This window comes from Canis lupus, chromosome 9 (genome assembly GCF_003254725.2).
Source record: "Canis lupus dingo isolate Sandy chromosome 9, ASM325472v2, whole genome shotgun sequence".
Taxonomy (NCBI): Eukaryota; Metazoa; Chordata; class Mammalia; order Carnivora; family Canidae; genus Canis; species Canis lupus.
In genome coordinates this window covers 47084210-47099778 of record NC_064251.1, presented here as the reverse complement: position 1 = coordinate 47099778, position 15569 = coordinate 47084210, and the positions used below count along the sequence as shown (strand labels likewise).

General features: G+C 49.9%; 1 protein-coding gene and 1 long non-coding RNA gene across 4 annotated transcripts; one reads left to right on the top strand and one right to left on the bottom strand.

Moving 5' to 3' along the window:
• Window positions 1–305: 305 nt before the first annotated feature.
• SERPINF1 (serpin family F member 1) lies at window positions 306–11706 on the bottom strand. Of its 3 annotated transcripts, none has more exons than XM_025476145.3 (8): window positions 11554–11706; window positions 7723–7814; window positions 5884–6082; window positions 5098–5253; window positions 4102–4305; window positions 2783–2925; window positions 1163–1373; window positions 306–697 (listed from the first exon to the last, which is right to left on the bottom strand). In XM_025476145.3, the coding sequence occupies exons 2-8, from the start codon at window positions 7804–7806 to the stop codon at window positions 438–440; spliced, it is 1257 nt and encodes a 418-aa protein (XP_025331930.1). In that variant the 5' UTR covers window positions 7807–7814; window positions 11554–11706; the 3' UTR covers window positions 306–437. The 3 variants fall into 3 exon arrangements, with proteins under 3 accessions (XP_025331930.1, XP_035577337.1, XP_035577336.1); XM_035721444.2 differs by lacking the exon at window positions 11554–11706 and adding an exon at window positions 10843–10896; XM_035721443.2 differs by lacking the exon at window positions 11554–11706 and adding an exon at window positions 8487–8646.
• On the top strand, window positions 1368–4418 carry LOC125755837 (uncharacterized). The gene is made up of 2 exons (XR_007413228.1): window positions 1368–1540; window positions 1661–4418. It is a non-coding gene; the product is annotated as an uncharacterized LOC125755837 (long non-coding RNA).
• Window positions 11707–15569: the final 3863 nt, after the last annotated feature.

Below are 15569 nucleotides of genomic sequence, written 5' to 3'. Positions count from 1 at the left end.
CCTGGGTGGCTCAGCGGTTGAGCGTCTGCCTTCAGCTCAGGGCTGTGATCCTGGTCCTGGGATCGAGTCCCACATCAGGCTCCCTGCGAGGAGCCTGCTTCTCCCTCTGCCTGTGTCTCTGCCTCTCTCTCTCTGTCTCTCATGAAAAAATAAATAAAATCTTAAAAAAAAAAAATAGGGACTTTCTGCAGAGTTTAGATATACCCAGACTATAAGTAAAGAACCAGCAAATCACTAAAGGACTCTTTAACTTCATATTAAACTTAACATAGCTCAAAACAGGAGGAGGAACAGGGCAACAAATGTTAAGGATAAAGCACTTTTATTGCAAAGTATACACTGAAACCATTGTAGGGGCAGCCTTCATGTAATATGTCATCTGCCATCCGTTGAGGGTTTTGTTCTTCTAGGGTATTGGAACATTAAAAACCGGAGCATTAAATGCCCCTGGGGTCCAGGATTTTGCCTATGAAGAGAAGGGCCCCTGTGTCTGTGTCTCTCAGCACAAAGATGAAAGGTCGGTTCAGGTGATAATCCAGAGGAAAGGTGAGGCGGGTAGGCTGGAGCCCCGGGCTGGGGGTGGTGCCTGCCCCATCCTCGTTCCACTCGAAGCCAGCTCGATGTTCCACTTGGGTAAGTTTAATAGGTTTGCCTGTGATCTTGCTGAAGTCTGGTGAATCAAACAAGGATTGCAGTTCTGCAGAAATTGAGAGAGATTGCCATTAAAACCCTGCCTTACCCAACACCCTGTGGAAGAATAGAGTCCTGGTGCCTAAATCCTGATTCTCAAGAAGGCAGGCAAGCTGGGAGTAGAACACCACTTGGCCCCTCCGTAAGGTATGTAGACCTCTGGGCTGGGTAGGGGTTAAGGGACTTGCCAAGAGCACACAGCAAGTGAGGTTAAGATTAGAGACCAGCTCAACAGACCTGTCTTGAGAGGTAGTGTTCTGTTGCAAGATATATGCTTATGGGGCTGAGGAATGTGCCTGATAAGAGAAGCAGTTCAGTTTTTCCCTCCAGGACTACTAGAATTAAGGAATCATCCGTGGCCTCCCCACAAGGCCAGAGAATCCTCCTCGAGTTCTGCTTAGCAAGGCAGAAAGCTCAAAGGCTCAACCCAACCCACCCCCCAAGAAAAAGTACTGTGGTCTTGCGGACATACTCATTTCCTGCAGGGACTTCGTGACTTCGCCTTCATAACTCAGCTTCAGCTTGGGGATGGTCAGGACTGCTTGAATTGTCTTCAGCTCTCGGTCTATGTCATGAATGAACTCAGAGGTGAGGCTCTCTTCTATCATGGTCAAGTTCTGGGTTACTTTCAGAGGCAGGAAAAAGATGATACTCATGCTGCCGGTCAAGGGCAGCTGGGCAATCTGAAACAGCAGGGAGGGAGCATGTGAGTTAGACACACACTCCAAGCTACCTTCTCCCCTCCTACAGTGAGTCCCTGGCCATGCTTTCCTCAACCTCTATTTAACAACTGTCCCTCTTGGCCATTGCCTTCTAGCAGCAAGAGATCTACTGAGGTTTCTTCAAAAAAGTAGGTTTTTGTCTTTTCTTACCTCAGCCTAATGCCAACTGAAGTTAGGTGCTGAAAGAATTTTCTCTTGTAGTTCTGAGGAGCTAGAATTGAATTTCAGGTCTGTATTTTCTCCCAAAGATTGTCTGCCAATATTTACTGATCATCCATTCTGTACAGAGCCTTGAACTACAAGTGGGAGTGTTGAACGGAGCAACATAGAAGCAGTAATAAAGGGCAGCCCTGGTGGTGCAGCGGTTTAGCACCGCCTGCAGCCCAGGGCATGATCCTGGAGACCCTGGATCAAGTCCCACATCAGGCTCTCTGTATGATGCCTGCTTCTCCCTCTGCCTGCTTCTCCCTCTGCCTGTGTCTCTGCCTCTCTCTCTCTCTCTCTCTGTCTCTCATGAATAAATAAATAAAATCTTAAATAAATAATAAATAAAAAGATTTTATTTAAAAAAAAAAAGCAGTAATAAAGGGGCGCCTGGGGGGCTCAGCAGTTGAACGTCTGCCTTTGGCTCAGAGCGTGATCCTGGGATCCGGGATTCAGTCCCATATTAGGCTGCCTGCAGAAAGCCTGCTTCTTCTCTGCTTGTATCTCTGCCTCTCTCTCTCTCATGAATAAATCAATATATTTTTTTAAAGAGCAGAGGTTCTTAACCTAAGGTCCATGGGACAAACTGCATCAGGAGTCCTAACAGCCCCTGAAACCATATGCAGAAATGTGTGTGCATATATAGCATTTCTCTCAAGTGGTTTTTTTTTTTCTCTCAAGTGTTTTAGGCATTTCATCAGATTCTCAAGGAAAAAGGCTTAAAAACTACTGACTTCGAATTAAAAGTGTCAGGTATATGTGAAAAACTTAGAATGCCAGCAATTTGGAGTATGTGGCAGTTTTTTAAGTTTGGTTTTGAATTCTAGAAATAAAAAGTTCCCCCCCAAAGAAAGAAAAAAAAAAGGAGAGACAGAGGAAGAAGGGGGAAAAAGACAAGAAAATACCAATACGTGAGTTGCCCAGTCTTGGCCCATTTCACATTATCTGTTAATCCTTACAATAAACCTTAAAAGGATAAGTTTCAATACCTATTTTTCTTCATTCTAAGAAAAAAGGTTCAGAGAAGCTATTAGCTTGCTGAAGCCACGTAGCAGGTAGAATTTAGACAGCTGTTCCATCCCAAAGGGCATCCTATTTCTACTCTGCTATTCTTCCTGTCTCTGTCCCCCCCCACCACCACCACCACTCACCCGGCCCCTACAGACCTTACAGCTGAGATCAGAGTCCAAGCCATAGCGTAAGATGGCCTTAGGGTCTGACATCATGGGGACTTTCACAGTCCTCTCCTCATCCAAGTGGAAATCCTCGAGGGAAGTCTTTCTGGAGTCAAACTTTGTTACCCACTGCCCTGGAATGAAACAAATGGAGTGCCCTGAGCCCGAGGAGACCAGACAGGCATTGGGACCGTGCCAGGAGACCAAAGCCTATTGTTGAAAGCTGCCTAGCTAAAGGAATCTTAGAGACCCCAACACATCCGGGAATAGCTCTGTCTCAGAATGTGTGGGCTGAACCACAAAATGTCTAAGGCCTGAATACCTTCCATATATAGACTCGAGAGGAGATACTCAGGAGGAATTATTGATTTGAACATCTGAATCATAGAAGTCCTGATAGCCTGGGAGGGAAGTCAACTGGTGTCTCCTGAAGTGAGCTGTCTGGGGGACAGCATCAAAGGAGGTCAGAGCTGCAAGGGACCCAAATATCACCCCTCTCACATCTGGAAAAGCACTGAAGTTAAGAGAGGTGGAGGTATTGGTCGGTGCTCACACGGTGAGGTGATACCCAACCTCCCTTCGCTTAATGTGAGTTTTGATACACTGGCCTGGGTAATGGCTTCTCTCACTTTCTGGAGATCAGTGCTTCAGATAGGGGTTTTCTCAGGGTCAGGGGTCCACTGTTACTGCTTGATAGACTGTTATAAAGCATTTTAAGGAGAGGTTGCCCCAAATCCCACCCAAGTCTTATCTGAATGGGGCCAGGCCTACATAGCCTGTGGAGTAGTCTTGGGCACATCACCACAGCAGAATGCTGTTAGACAACTAACAATGGTTTGTTGAATACTTGTCCCCCTGAGCACCGCGCTCGTATTGGTGTGAGGACAGGAGACAACAGAAACAGCCTCTGGAGTAAGTGTGTCATCCGTGTCAGAGGTGGGGGAACAGGCCTGGGAAAGGCTGTGAAGCCTATGCAGGGTTCTATAGCCAGGAAAGGCCCAGCTGGGCTTTGACCCTCATCTGACTCCAGCCAGACTCTCACAGTGCCCACCCCAAACAGGCCCACAAGGGGAAGCCATTTCTTCTCTCTGCTAGTCTTTGTTCAGGGCCTCTTATACTCTGTAGACACACACAGCCTGTTCGCCTGGGATTTGATGACAAGTGCAGAGCCCTTGAGCAAGCGCATTTCCCAGCTCGTCCTCTGGCTTCGCTTCTGAGTTACTGCTGAGTTGTGTCTTTGCCAGCCCCCTTCCCCATCCTCTCTGACACCTACCATCCACCCTGAACCAAAAGAGAAGTGAAACCCTCACCCTTGAAGTAAGCCACACCAAGAAGGAGAATGCTGATTCCACTGGGTATTTCCCGTGTGGATCTAGCAATTTTCCCTTTCATCTGGGCCTGCACCCAGTTGTTAACCTCCTGAAGGTCCAGGCGAGGGTTGCCGGTCAGGATTCTGGGCCTGGTGCTATAGGACTTCTCCAGTGGTGCAACAAAGCTGGATTTTATCCGCAGCTCTGGGGAGAGAGAGGTGGAACAGAGGTTAGCGTGCTCTGGGAGTGAAAGCGAAGCAGCATCCGCCCTTTGAGAGCATGCCAGGCTTAGGTTTTGGTTTGCCACTTAGCAGGCCCTGACTTCCTGCCTAGTGACTTCCCATGACTTGCCAAGACGTCATGCCAGCCTTCCCGGGCGCTGGACAGGAAACAATGTACTTCACTCATGGCCATTTATCTTCAGGTTACCACCCTACCTCGGCCCTCTCCCTGTCTCCCTCAGTCTACTTCCTCTTTCTGATCCTCTCGGAGCCCATGGGGCCCCTTCCTGCCCACCAGGGCCAGGCGCAGCCTGAGCAAAAAGAGACCCCCCCTTGTTGGGGCGCCTGGGTGGCTCAGTGGTTGAGCGTCTGCCTTTGGCTCAGATCGTGATCCTGGGGTCCTAAGATCGAGTCCTGCATTGGGCTCCCCACGGGGATCATGCTTCTGCCTATGTCTCTGCCTCTCTCTGTGTGTCTCATGAATAAATAAATGAAAATCTTAAAGAAAGAAAGAAAGAAAGAAGAAAGAAAGAAAAAAGAGGGACGCCTGGATGGCTCAGCGGGTTGAGCGTCTGCCTTCGGCTTGGGCCCTGATCCCGGGATCCTGGATCAAGTCCTGCATCGGGTTCCTTGTGGGGAGCCTGCTTCTGTCTCTGCCTCTCTGTGTGTGTGTCTCTCTCATGAATAAATAAAATTAAAAAAAAAAAAAAGAAAGAAAGAAAAGAAAAAAGAATCCCCCTGTGGAGCATGGAGAGTCCCAGGCCAGGTGACTCACTCCTCTCAAAGACAATCCGGGAAGCACTCTTGAAGTTCTTCTCCGGGGCAGTGACAGAGGCAAGGAGCTCCTTATAGGTGCTGTGGATGTCCGGGTTGCTGATCAGGTCGTAGTAGAGAGCCCGGTGAATGGTGGATTCTGTCCGCTGTTCCGCTCCTGCCAAACAAGGGTGGGAGCCTCAGTAACTGGCCACCAGGGCCCAGGTCGGGGCGGCTCCCGGGACAGGACAGGGTTGCCCTGCCCTCAGTCACTGTTCATCCTGGAGACATGCTAGGTGGGCAAGAAATTTGAAGGCAATGGAAGAAAAACATTCCTCAAGCAGGCTAAGGGCATTGGGCCTAGGGAGACCGACAAGGGCAGGCGTGAAGGGTACGAGCCCTGCACTTCTGCCATCACGGCTTTTACCAGAATATTTTCCAGTTGCCTGTTTATTAGTCCCCTCCACCTCCCGTGACCTCAGCTGGGACCTGAGCGAGGGAGAGGCCAGGCCTGCTAGGCCAGAGCTAGCCGAATGGCTGGCACCCAGAAGCCCGTGTAAGGAGTGAACATTGAAGTCATCCCGTCAATAAGTGGTCCTGAGGCCATGGTCCAAGTCAGCAGGTGCTCAGTGCCCCCCGTGGAGCGAGACAGGGGTTGTAGGTTCACGCAGGGGACCCTGGGGGGGATGTTCTCTCAGCACCTCTTTGCTTCTCCATAAGGGGAAGGGCCTCTAGGGCTCAGAAGCGTGTTGGTGCAGAGGCCACGGGCCGCTCCAGGACCCCGGGGCCCTCTGCTCAGAGGACTCACCCAGCGAGAGCGCAGAGAGTGCGGTGGCCACGCTGAGTGGTGACAGCAGCACATTGGCAGCAGGGCTGAAGCTGGACCTTACACGGTACAGGTCATAGCCGAAGTTGGAGATGGCTGCTGCCAGCTTATTCACGGGGACCCTGAAGAAGGGGTCCTCCTCCTCCACGGGCACCCCTGTCGCGTCGGGAGCTGGAGAGTCCTGGATTGGAGTACACGAGCTGTCAGACTTGAGCCATGCGTGACCGATCTCGTTGCCTTGAGTGGGATCGTCAGTCTGGCCCCTTAGAGACATCCTGCCCGAACACCCTATGTGTGGCCTTATGTTGGAAGGAGAGTGGGCTTCCTGATTACGCAGGAGTTCTCGACTGGGGACAGGCAGCCCCAAATGGAAATGAGCTAACCGGGGTCAAACACTAATGACCTGTGAGCCTCAGGCCTGTGACATTCTTAGAAAAGAGCCCCTTGCAAGGAACCCAGCTCTCAGACCAGAGCAAGCTGCCTGTCTGTTCCCCTTCCTTACTGCTCCCAGGTCTCCACCTGACCTGGCTGTGATCCCCTCACCACCACCCTGTCTTCCGTGGCCCTGATCACATATCATCTCCTCCACCGCAACTTTTCCCCAATCACTGCAATCTGAAGGCGCTTTTTGGTTTTCTGAGCCTTTTACAGGGTCAACTACCACATACATGTTAATCAGCTACCATGTACCGGGCTCTGCGCTAGTTCTTTTCATTTGAGTTACTTCATTTCATGCTTGTTGATATATTTGATACCTCAAAAGCCTGAGTTCTTTGAAGGCAAGAAATGAGTCTTATATTTCCACCCATCCCCAGCGCCTACAGAGCAGGTATTCAGTAGGTAAAAAGTAAGTGACTAGCCACAATGGCCTTGCAAGGGTAGTTTTGGTTTTTCTTTAAAGATTTATTTATATTGGGCGCCTGGGTGGCTCAGTAGGTTACGTGTCTGCCTTCAGCTCAGGTCATAATCTCAGGGGTCCTGGGATGGAGCCCCAAATCATGTTCCCTGCTCATTAGGGGCCCTGCTTCTCCCTCTCCCTCTGCCCCTCTCCTTTCCCTTCAATGTGTGTGTGCAAAAAATCAATAAAATCTTGATTTGAGAAAGAGAGGAGTATACGTGTTCATTTAAGCAGGGGAAGAGGCAGATGGAAAAAATTTTCCAAGCAGACTCCCTGCTGAGCAGGGAGCCCTGACATGAAGCTTGATCCTAGGACCCCGAGATCATGACCTCACCTGAAGTCAGATGCTTAACCAAGTGAGCCACCTGGATACCCCAGGATAGGTATTTTTAATCCCATTTTATAGGTAAGAAAGAGACTCAGGTAAAAGAGACTTGTCTAAGGTAACAAAGCTAAGTGAGAGGTAGAGCCAGAATTCAAACTCAGAACTCACAACAAAGCCCAGGGCTCCAGCCAGCATGCCCAGACTGCCCTGGCCCCTCACTGTCACTTAGCGTAAGCTTCTCAGCATCTGCCTCTGCAGTCTGATGATGCTTCCTCTGGGTAGGAAAGAAGGAACAAGTATCCAGGACCACGCCCAGTGAGACCCACAAGTAACAGAAGGTAATGAGAAAAGGTCTTCACTGAAGGGACCTCCCGGGCTTGTTACACTCTTCCTTCAATTTTCACCTTTTAGGGTCTTATTTTTGTCTCCACCATGTTCTCTGAAAGGAAAAGCAAGATGCTTTCTGTTTGTTTTGCTGAAGGAGAAGTCAAGGCCCTATCTGTGCAGCAAGGCCAAACCTGGGCGCCTGCCCCATCTCCATGCTGCCTGCTGAGGGACTGCCGGCACCCCAGTTCACCCCACCCCTGACCTCCCTGACCTCCTGGGGGCCGCCCGCATCGTTCTGGCAGCTGCTGTGCCCCAGGAGGGCTCCGGTCCAGAGGAGTAGCACGAGGGCCTGCATCCTGGGACCTGCAAGAAAGCAAGAGGCGGCGAGCTGTCTCCCTTGCCACTGCCCCGCTCTGCCGGCCACCCTGGCTGGGGAGCAGATTGGCAGGTCTGGGCACCTCGCCTCTGAACTCCCCAGGCTGGAAGTGGACCCTCAATTTTACAGTCCCTCCCTCTCAGCACATCGCAGCCCCTCCACCTGCCTCGTGGCCTACGGGCCCAGGGTGAACTTGTGCTTTCATCCCGCTGTGTGTGTCAGGGACCTTTGGACCTAAAGCTCCAGGGCTGTGGAGATCCAGCAGTGGACTCCTCTGTGCAGATGTGTGCACAGCAAGGCTTTTCCCTAGAGGCACCTGACTAGCTCATTACATAGGATTTGTAATGGGACAAATGGGACAGAACCTAGTTCCCATACATAGAATCACAGAATACAGAGAATGGAGGCAGCTGGTCCAGCTCCTTGCTATCCCCAGGAGATTCTCAGACTCTCTTCTTGAATTGCTCTAGCCTAGAACCTGTGGCCTCATAAGGGACCCATTCCCTTCTCAGATAGTTCTCTATGGAGAGTTCTTCTGTCCTGGGAAGGAGACGGGGTCTAGGGTGAGACAGCCGGGTTTTAAATCTCAATTCTGTGTCTTAATAGCTCTCTAAGTCATAATGTCTTCTCCTGTGAAATTGAAACCAAATAGTTCTTACCTATTGTAATACGGATTACAATTGAACAGTACAGAGGCAGGTGAGCTCTCCAGAGATCCCAGGTCCTCTTCCCCCGACCAGCTCAAAAATAGCTCTTACATTGGCACCTGGGTGGCTCAGTGGTTGAGCATCTGCCTTCGGCTCAGGGCGGGATCCCGGGATCCTGGGATTGAGTCCTACATCAGGCTCCCCACGGGGAACCTGCTTCTCCCTCTGCCTGTGTCTCTGCCTCTCTATCTCTCATGAATAAATAAAATCTTAAAAAAAAAATAGCTCTTACACCCTCAGAGCTTTCTATGCTTCAGGTTAAACGACCCCAGATCCCTTCACCTCCCCAGCAGTGGCCTCCTCTGACCAGCTCTCTGGCCCCTGGACCACAAGGGAGAAGGGAAATCTGGGTCCAGGGCTCTAGGTATGCCACCTTCCCTCAGCCTCCTGGCACTTGCTGCATCCATGAACTCACCCCCTGGAGTGGGAGGGGATGAAGGCAGCTAGAGGGGTTTCACAGGTAGGATCTTCCAAGAGGTCTTCTGTTTAAAAAGTGGGACAAAGTCTCAGCAACTAGGACCTCTGGTTGGCCCATGTCCTCCCTCCATCCATACTGCTCTGTCAACAATTGATAATCCGCCTCCCCTACCCCTCACCTCCCCTACACCTACACACACACACACCCAGCCCGAGGGTCTCCAGCATTTTCATTGTCATCCTTTTATATACCTGCAAAAAACCTTCCCCACACGCAGCACACATACTTTCCTGACTTCTCAGAACAAATAGGAAAGTTGGGAGTGCGGTGTGTGATTTTTGGCCGAAGTCCTTAGAATCAAGACAGATAATCCACCGGACAACACTGTAGAGATGAAAGGCAACAAAAGAAGAGACCGCCTCCAGAGCTTGCTCAGCTTATGGCTAGACAGCCAGGGGTAACTAGCCCAGCTTTCTTCCCAAACCTGGATCTGGAGCTTGTGTCCTAGAATGAGCCCCCCAGACTCCTCGTTCTCAGCCAGCTGCTCTCCTGCACAGTTGCCCTGGGTGCTCAGGGAGAAATCTTCCATTAAGGCAGCAGGAAGAGCTGTCTGCAGTACCAGATAGAGACCTTTAACACCACAGAGGCCGCCAGCTGCTCTCCCCACCCCAGAGCTGGCAGGAATCTTCTTGCCTGAGCCTCAGCAGACTGGTTTATCAGAGACCAAAAATTCCGTGAGATTTATAGGCAGCAAGGCTACAGGAAAAGCCGTTAGCTCTAGTGCCTCTGGCCAGGGTAGGGACCCGAGATAGGAGGGACGCAGGGGTCAGCCTGGCAGAGTGTTTAAGGGAACTAAGGGCACAGTTCAAATGCGCTTGAAGGTAAGGTCAAACCTTCTCTGTAGGAATCCCATCCCTATAGTCAGCCCCAGCCCCAGATTGTAGGATCACTGTCCCCATGTGGGTGCACTGAGGACTGAATATAAGGTGAGGGACCCCGGCAGTGGAAGGCACATGGGACCACAGCTAGCCCAGAGCCAATTGCTGGGACTTGTAGTACTAATTGCACCTCTGAGTCCTCCACCTCAAACCCTGGGGATGAGGGAAGTGGAGAGATTATGGAGGGCCCCATAAAAGGTCACTGAGAGGGCAGAGAGTAAGAGTCTGCATGGGGTTGGAGGTCCCTCTGAGCCCACTCAACGCCCTGTCTGAGGTGATTGTTTGTGGCCTGAGGGCAGGCAGCCGCCGCCTGGCCAGGGGCACGGGGACAATGATACCATCCTGTCCAAAGGGCAGTATCCAAGCCAGACTCCTGTCCTACCAGGAAGGGGAGGATATGGGGAGGAGGTAGATATTCTCCCTGTTGGGCCAAGGTCGGGCCTTCCTTTCTGCCACATTTACCCAAATCAAGAAACACAAGGAACTGGGATTTTGTGACCTTGCCTTCCAGCTGAGAGGATATATTTGAGCCAGTACATGTGTTTCAGATTAAATCCAGTTGTGAGACAAACACCATCCCTCCTCCTCCTCCCAGCACCACACAGCCTAAAGCCACATGGCAGTGGACCTCCTGGGCAGTGCAGGGAAGGGCACCACCCTCTCCCCTGGCTTCGGGAGAAAGGTTCCGAGGGGTCCCCTCCAGGCCCACTCCACCCATGGTGACCCCAACAGTCTCCAGGCAGTGTTCCTTCTGAAGTCTTGGAACGTGAGTGAGTTGGACCAGGGCACCCATGAGTTTCACCTCCACCCCACCTCCCAGGAGATCCAGCCCTAGAAGAACTCCCGGGCCCCCTTCCCCTCCTACCCTGAGCTAGGGGCTGAACTTCTGGTGGACAGGCATGGGCCAGACAGTGACAGGGTTTCTGGAAAGCCTCTGCTGGCTGTGGCTTACCCCAGGGAGCGGAAAGGATGCGGGCAGCTGTTCTCTCCAGCAGAGGCCGCCGAGCCCCCAAGCCCCAAACACTGGCTGAACTAAATAGCAGTCATTGTTTGCAAGATGCCAAAGCCCCATTGGTCTCCCAGCTTTCACTAACAACTAATTTGGCCACCGAAAAGGGCTGAATGCTGGTTGGAAGGACCCAGCTGTCCTTCCTCCCAGTCTTCTGCAGAGCTCAACAGGCCAGGGGTTGGCTTGGGAATCAGCACCAGTTGATTTTGAAAAAGCAGCAAGGAGCTGAGCCCCAGCCAAGGCTGGACTGCAGGACAGCCGCCTCCCGACTGCCCCATGGAAGCCCAGCTTTAGGACAGTCTCCTTCCCTCGGGACTGGGGGGTCCTCCTCCCCTAGGTGCTGCTCAGACCTGGCCCAGCAGCTGCGCTCCCTGCTCCTTCCCACCACCTCCCTCCTCCACTGCTACCCACCCACTTCATTCAAAAGCCTTTCCAGCCTCTTCCCCTAGTGGTGCAGTGGGGTTTGGGGAAAACTGGGCCCTGGCCTTCTGAGCCCCAACTCCCTCTGCCCAGTCTCATCCTCTCACCCTGGTGCCCAAGTTGCAGGAGCTACTGTCTCCCCACCTCCTCTCCCTGCACCCCTCTCGTCCTCTCCCAGGAGTGCTCCCAGGAGAGCCTCTCCAGACACTCTCACCAGACTGGGAGCTGCTTTACCTGTGGGTGTGCTGCAGCTCTGCGCCAGCCTAGGTCTGCAGGCTGAGGGGCTCCAGCAAGCACCAGAGCTTTTGCTGCGCCTCCCAATCCAGAGGCCAGCAAGCTTCAGATTACAGCTACTCCTCTCTTAAAGCGGCCTGCACTCAATTCGGATCCTGTGATTGCATCATTGCCCGATGTTGACTTTAACCCACTGCCACCCTTCCACCCCACACCCCCAACACACACAAATTCACACACCCTGGCTCCTCCACCAGACCTTCCTTCAGGACCCGGGCCTTCCTCCTGCCTGTGGTCGCACCCCCATGGGGCACCCTGGCCAACTTGGGTGGGAGACAGGACTGAGGAAGAGTCTTCCAGAGGAGGCCTGGAAGGCAAGTCAGAGCAGAGCAAACCCCAGGCCTGTGCTGGGACTCTCAATTTTTCCTGGTCCTTTGCTCTGACACTAACCAGGATTTGGGTCGAGACAACTCTCCCAGTCCTCCGTTTGTTTCATTAGCTGAAAAATGGAGGGATGGAACTGGGATGTTGATTTGCTTGTTCAGCCCTGGAATTATGTGATTTCTGAAAATCAGAAAGGCCAGTGGAAAAAATATCTGACCACAGGAAGAATTGAGCTATGCTATAACCATTAGTCCTGAGGGGAGGCCAAGTGTGTGCGTGGCACCGCCTAGGCAAAATAGAGGTCACCTAGACAGGACAATACTGAGGCTCTGCTCAGCTGGGATGCTTAGGATCATGCAGTGTGGTTGTGAATAGAAAATACTGACATGGGAGGGGTGTCTGGGCAGCTCAGATGGTTTAGCATCTGCCTTTGCCTCAGGTCATGATCTCCGGATCCTGGGATGGAGCCCCATGTCTGCTCAGTGGGGAGTCTGCTTCTCCCTCTCCCTCTGCCTCTCCCCCTCCTCATGCTTTCTCTCTCTCTCACTCTCTTTCTCTTTCTCTCAAATAAATAAAATCTTTAAAAGAAAAAAGTGTTGGGATACCTGAGTGGCTCAGTGGTTGAGCGTCTGTCTTCAGCTCAGGTCCTGATTCCAGTGTCCTGGAATCGAGTCCTGCATCAGGCTCCCTGCATGGAGCCTGCTTCTCCCTCTGCCTGTGTCTCTGCCTCTCTCTGTGTGTCTCTCATGAATAAACAAATAAAATCATAAATAAACAAACAAATAAAATACTGACAGTGTATTAGACTGTGTAACAAAATGAACAAAATGCTTTCTAGACAGGTAGGAGTGCTGGCCGAAAGCCCAATGGTCAGAGGAGAGCTCAGAGAAGGGATAGAGAGTGCTCTGGGATACTTAGTTGAATGAAGAGAAAATTCAAACATCATCTCATATGAAGCTCCAGGAAGCAGAGCTAGAGCCCCTGGGTAGACCTTTACAGTGGGCAAAGTTCAGCTTCATGTAAGAAAAAAAAATGTATCAACAGTCAGAGTTCAATCCTTTCAACAAAAAATGGAGTAACTCTCTGCAAAGCACTAGCAGTAGCTAGGTTTGCAGAGGAGGAGGAAGATAAAGATGAATAAGACTCAGTGTCATGCAGAAATTTACTGACTAATCACAGGCTGGTATGAGAACAGAGCATTCCACTGTCATGTGACACATCCTATCATAGCAGTCTCTATAGCCACGCTGTCCAACACAATAACCACTAGCCATGTGGCCACAGAGCACTTGAAATGTGGCTAGTCTGAGTTGCTATAAGTGTAAAATACACAACAGACTTTGGATATTTGATATGAAAAAATAATGTAAAATATCTCAATAATTTTTATGTTGGTTATATATATTGGGTTAAATAAAATACATTATTAAAATTAATATCACTTTTTAAATGTGACTACTAGAAAATCTTAAATCACATATGTAGTTTGCATTGTATATCTATTGGACAACATTGTTTTGTAGGGTATTGTGGCAATGTGGTCGGAATATACGTACCTAAACTGAATCTTGAAGGGTGAATTTTTTTTTTTAGGCAAGACATCAAAAGAAGCACAAATTATAAAAGATTGATAAATTTGACAGTAAAGTTAAAATTTTATTTTCAGGGGGGCCTGGAGTGACTTAGTTGGGTAAGCATCTGCCTTCGGCTCAGGTCATGATCCTGGGGTCCTGGGATCAAGTCCCACATCAGGCTCTCAGCTTAGTGGGGAGTCTGCTTCTCCCTCTGCCTCTGCCTGCTGCTCCCCCTGCTTGTGCCGTCAAATAAATAAATAAATATATACATACATACATACAATATTTAAAACAAAACAACAACCAAAAAAAACCCCACTTATTTTCAGGGAAAGATACCATAAAACAAAATGAAAACAAAAGTTTCACACTGAGATAAAATATTTGTTACACAGAGGTAACTGACAAAAAAGATTATGAATGGTAATATAGAAAACACTATAAATTAGTACAAAAAATAAAAACTCAACAGAAACATAGACCCAGGTAATTCACAGGAGAAGAATCCTAAGTGGCCAATAAGCTTCTGAAGAAGATGTTTTATCCTCACCATTCATCAGGGGAATGCAAATTAAAATCATAATTTGGGGGCATCTGGATGGCTCAGCCAGTTAAGCAGCTGCCTTCCACTCACTTCGTGATCCCGGGATCCTGGGATCCAGCCCGGTGTCAGGCTCCCTGCTGGGTGGGGAGCCTTCTTCTCCCTCTCCTCTCTCTTCCCTCTCCTCTCTCATCTTCTGTCCACCCACCGCCCCCCATCTCATGCTCTCTCTCAAATAAATAAAATCTTTAAAAAGTAAAATAAAAAATAAAACCACAATATGATGAGCGTATTTCTCAATCATCAGATGGGCAAAATCTAAACATCTGACAAAGACCAAGTGTTGGTGAGGATGTGGACAACCAGGAACTCTCCTGCCCTGCTGGTGAGAATGTGGGAATGTAAACTGATAGAACCACTTTGAAGAAGAATCTGGCATCATATGGCAAAGCTGAGCTTAACAATATGTGGCAGCCCTGGCAGGTTAAAGATGGGTAAACCCAAACCCACAACTCAGCAATTCTACTCCTAAGCATGTGTGCTGGAAAAATTCCATATATGTGCACAAAGTATGCTTGTACAAGAACATTATCGCAGCACTGTTTGCAGTGGAACAACAACAAAGAAAAAAGTAGAAGCTCCTCGCATGTCCATCAACAGCAAACTGGATAGAGGTGGAAAAGTCTTACAGCCCTGAGAAATAATGAAGGGAAGCCACTTATATCAACAATCTGCTGAGCAACGGCATTATGCAATTGGTTATACCTTTTTGTTTGCTCCAATTACTTCATGAACTTAGGAAGAAAGATTCATCTCAGGGCACCTGGGTAGTCCAGTCCATTAAGTGTCTGTCTTTGGCCCAGGTCATGATCCCAGGGTCCCAAGATCGAGTCCCAGGTGGTGTTCCCTGCTCAGTAGGGAGTCTGCTTTTCCCTCCTCCTGATTTTGTGCTCTCTCTCTCTCTCTCTCTCCCTCTCCCTCTCAAATAAATAAATAAAATCTTTAACAAGAAAGAAAGAAAGAAAGAAAGAAAGAAGAAAGAAAGAAAGAAAGAAAGAAAGAAAGAAAGAAAGAAAGAAAGAAAGAAAGAAAGAAAGAAAGGGCAGCCCTTGTGGCACAGCGGTTTAGCACTGCCTGCAGCCCGGGGTGTGATCCTGGAGACCTGGGATCGAGTCCCACGTTGGGCTCCCTACATGGAGGCTGCTTCTCCCTCTGCCTGTGTCTCTGCCTTTTTCTGTGTGTCTCTAACGAAGAAATAAATAAAATCTTAAAAAAAAAAACATTAAAAAGAAAGAAAAGAAAAAAAGAAGGAAGAAAGAAAGGCTCATGTCTCCTCCGATTGCCATGAAAGGTATCCTGCTCCTGCCAAAGGAGAAGGCCTCCACTGTGTTCTCCATGGCTTTGCCCTGCGGTAGCCCTTCTCCTGCATAATGCATGTATCCCTCTCGGAGGGTCATCCCACAGCCTTCGAACATCCTCTGTCACTCTCCTCTTTAGTGACACTTCCTCTAGGCCAC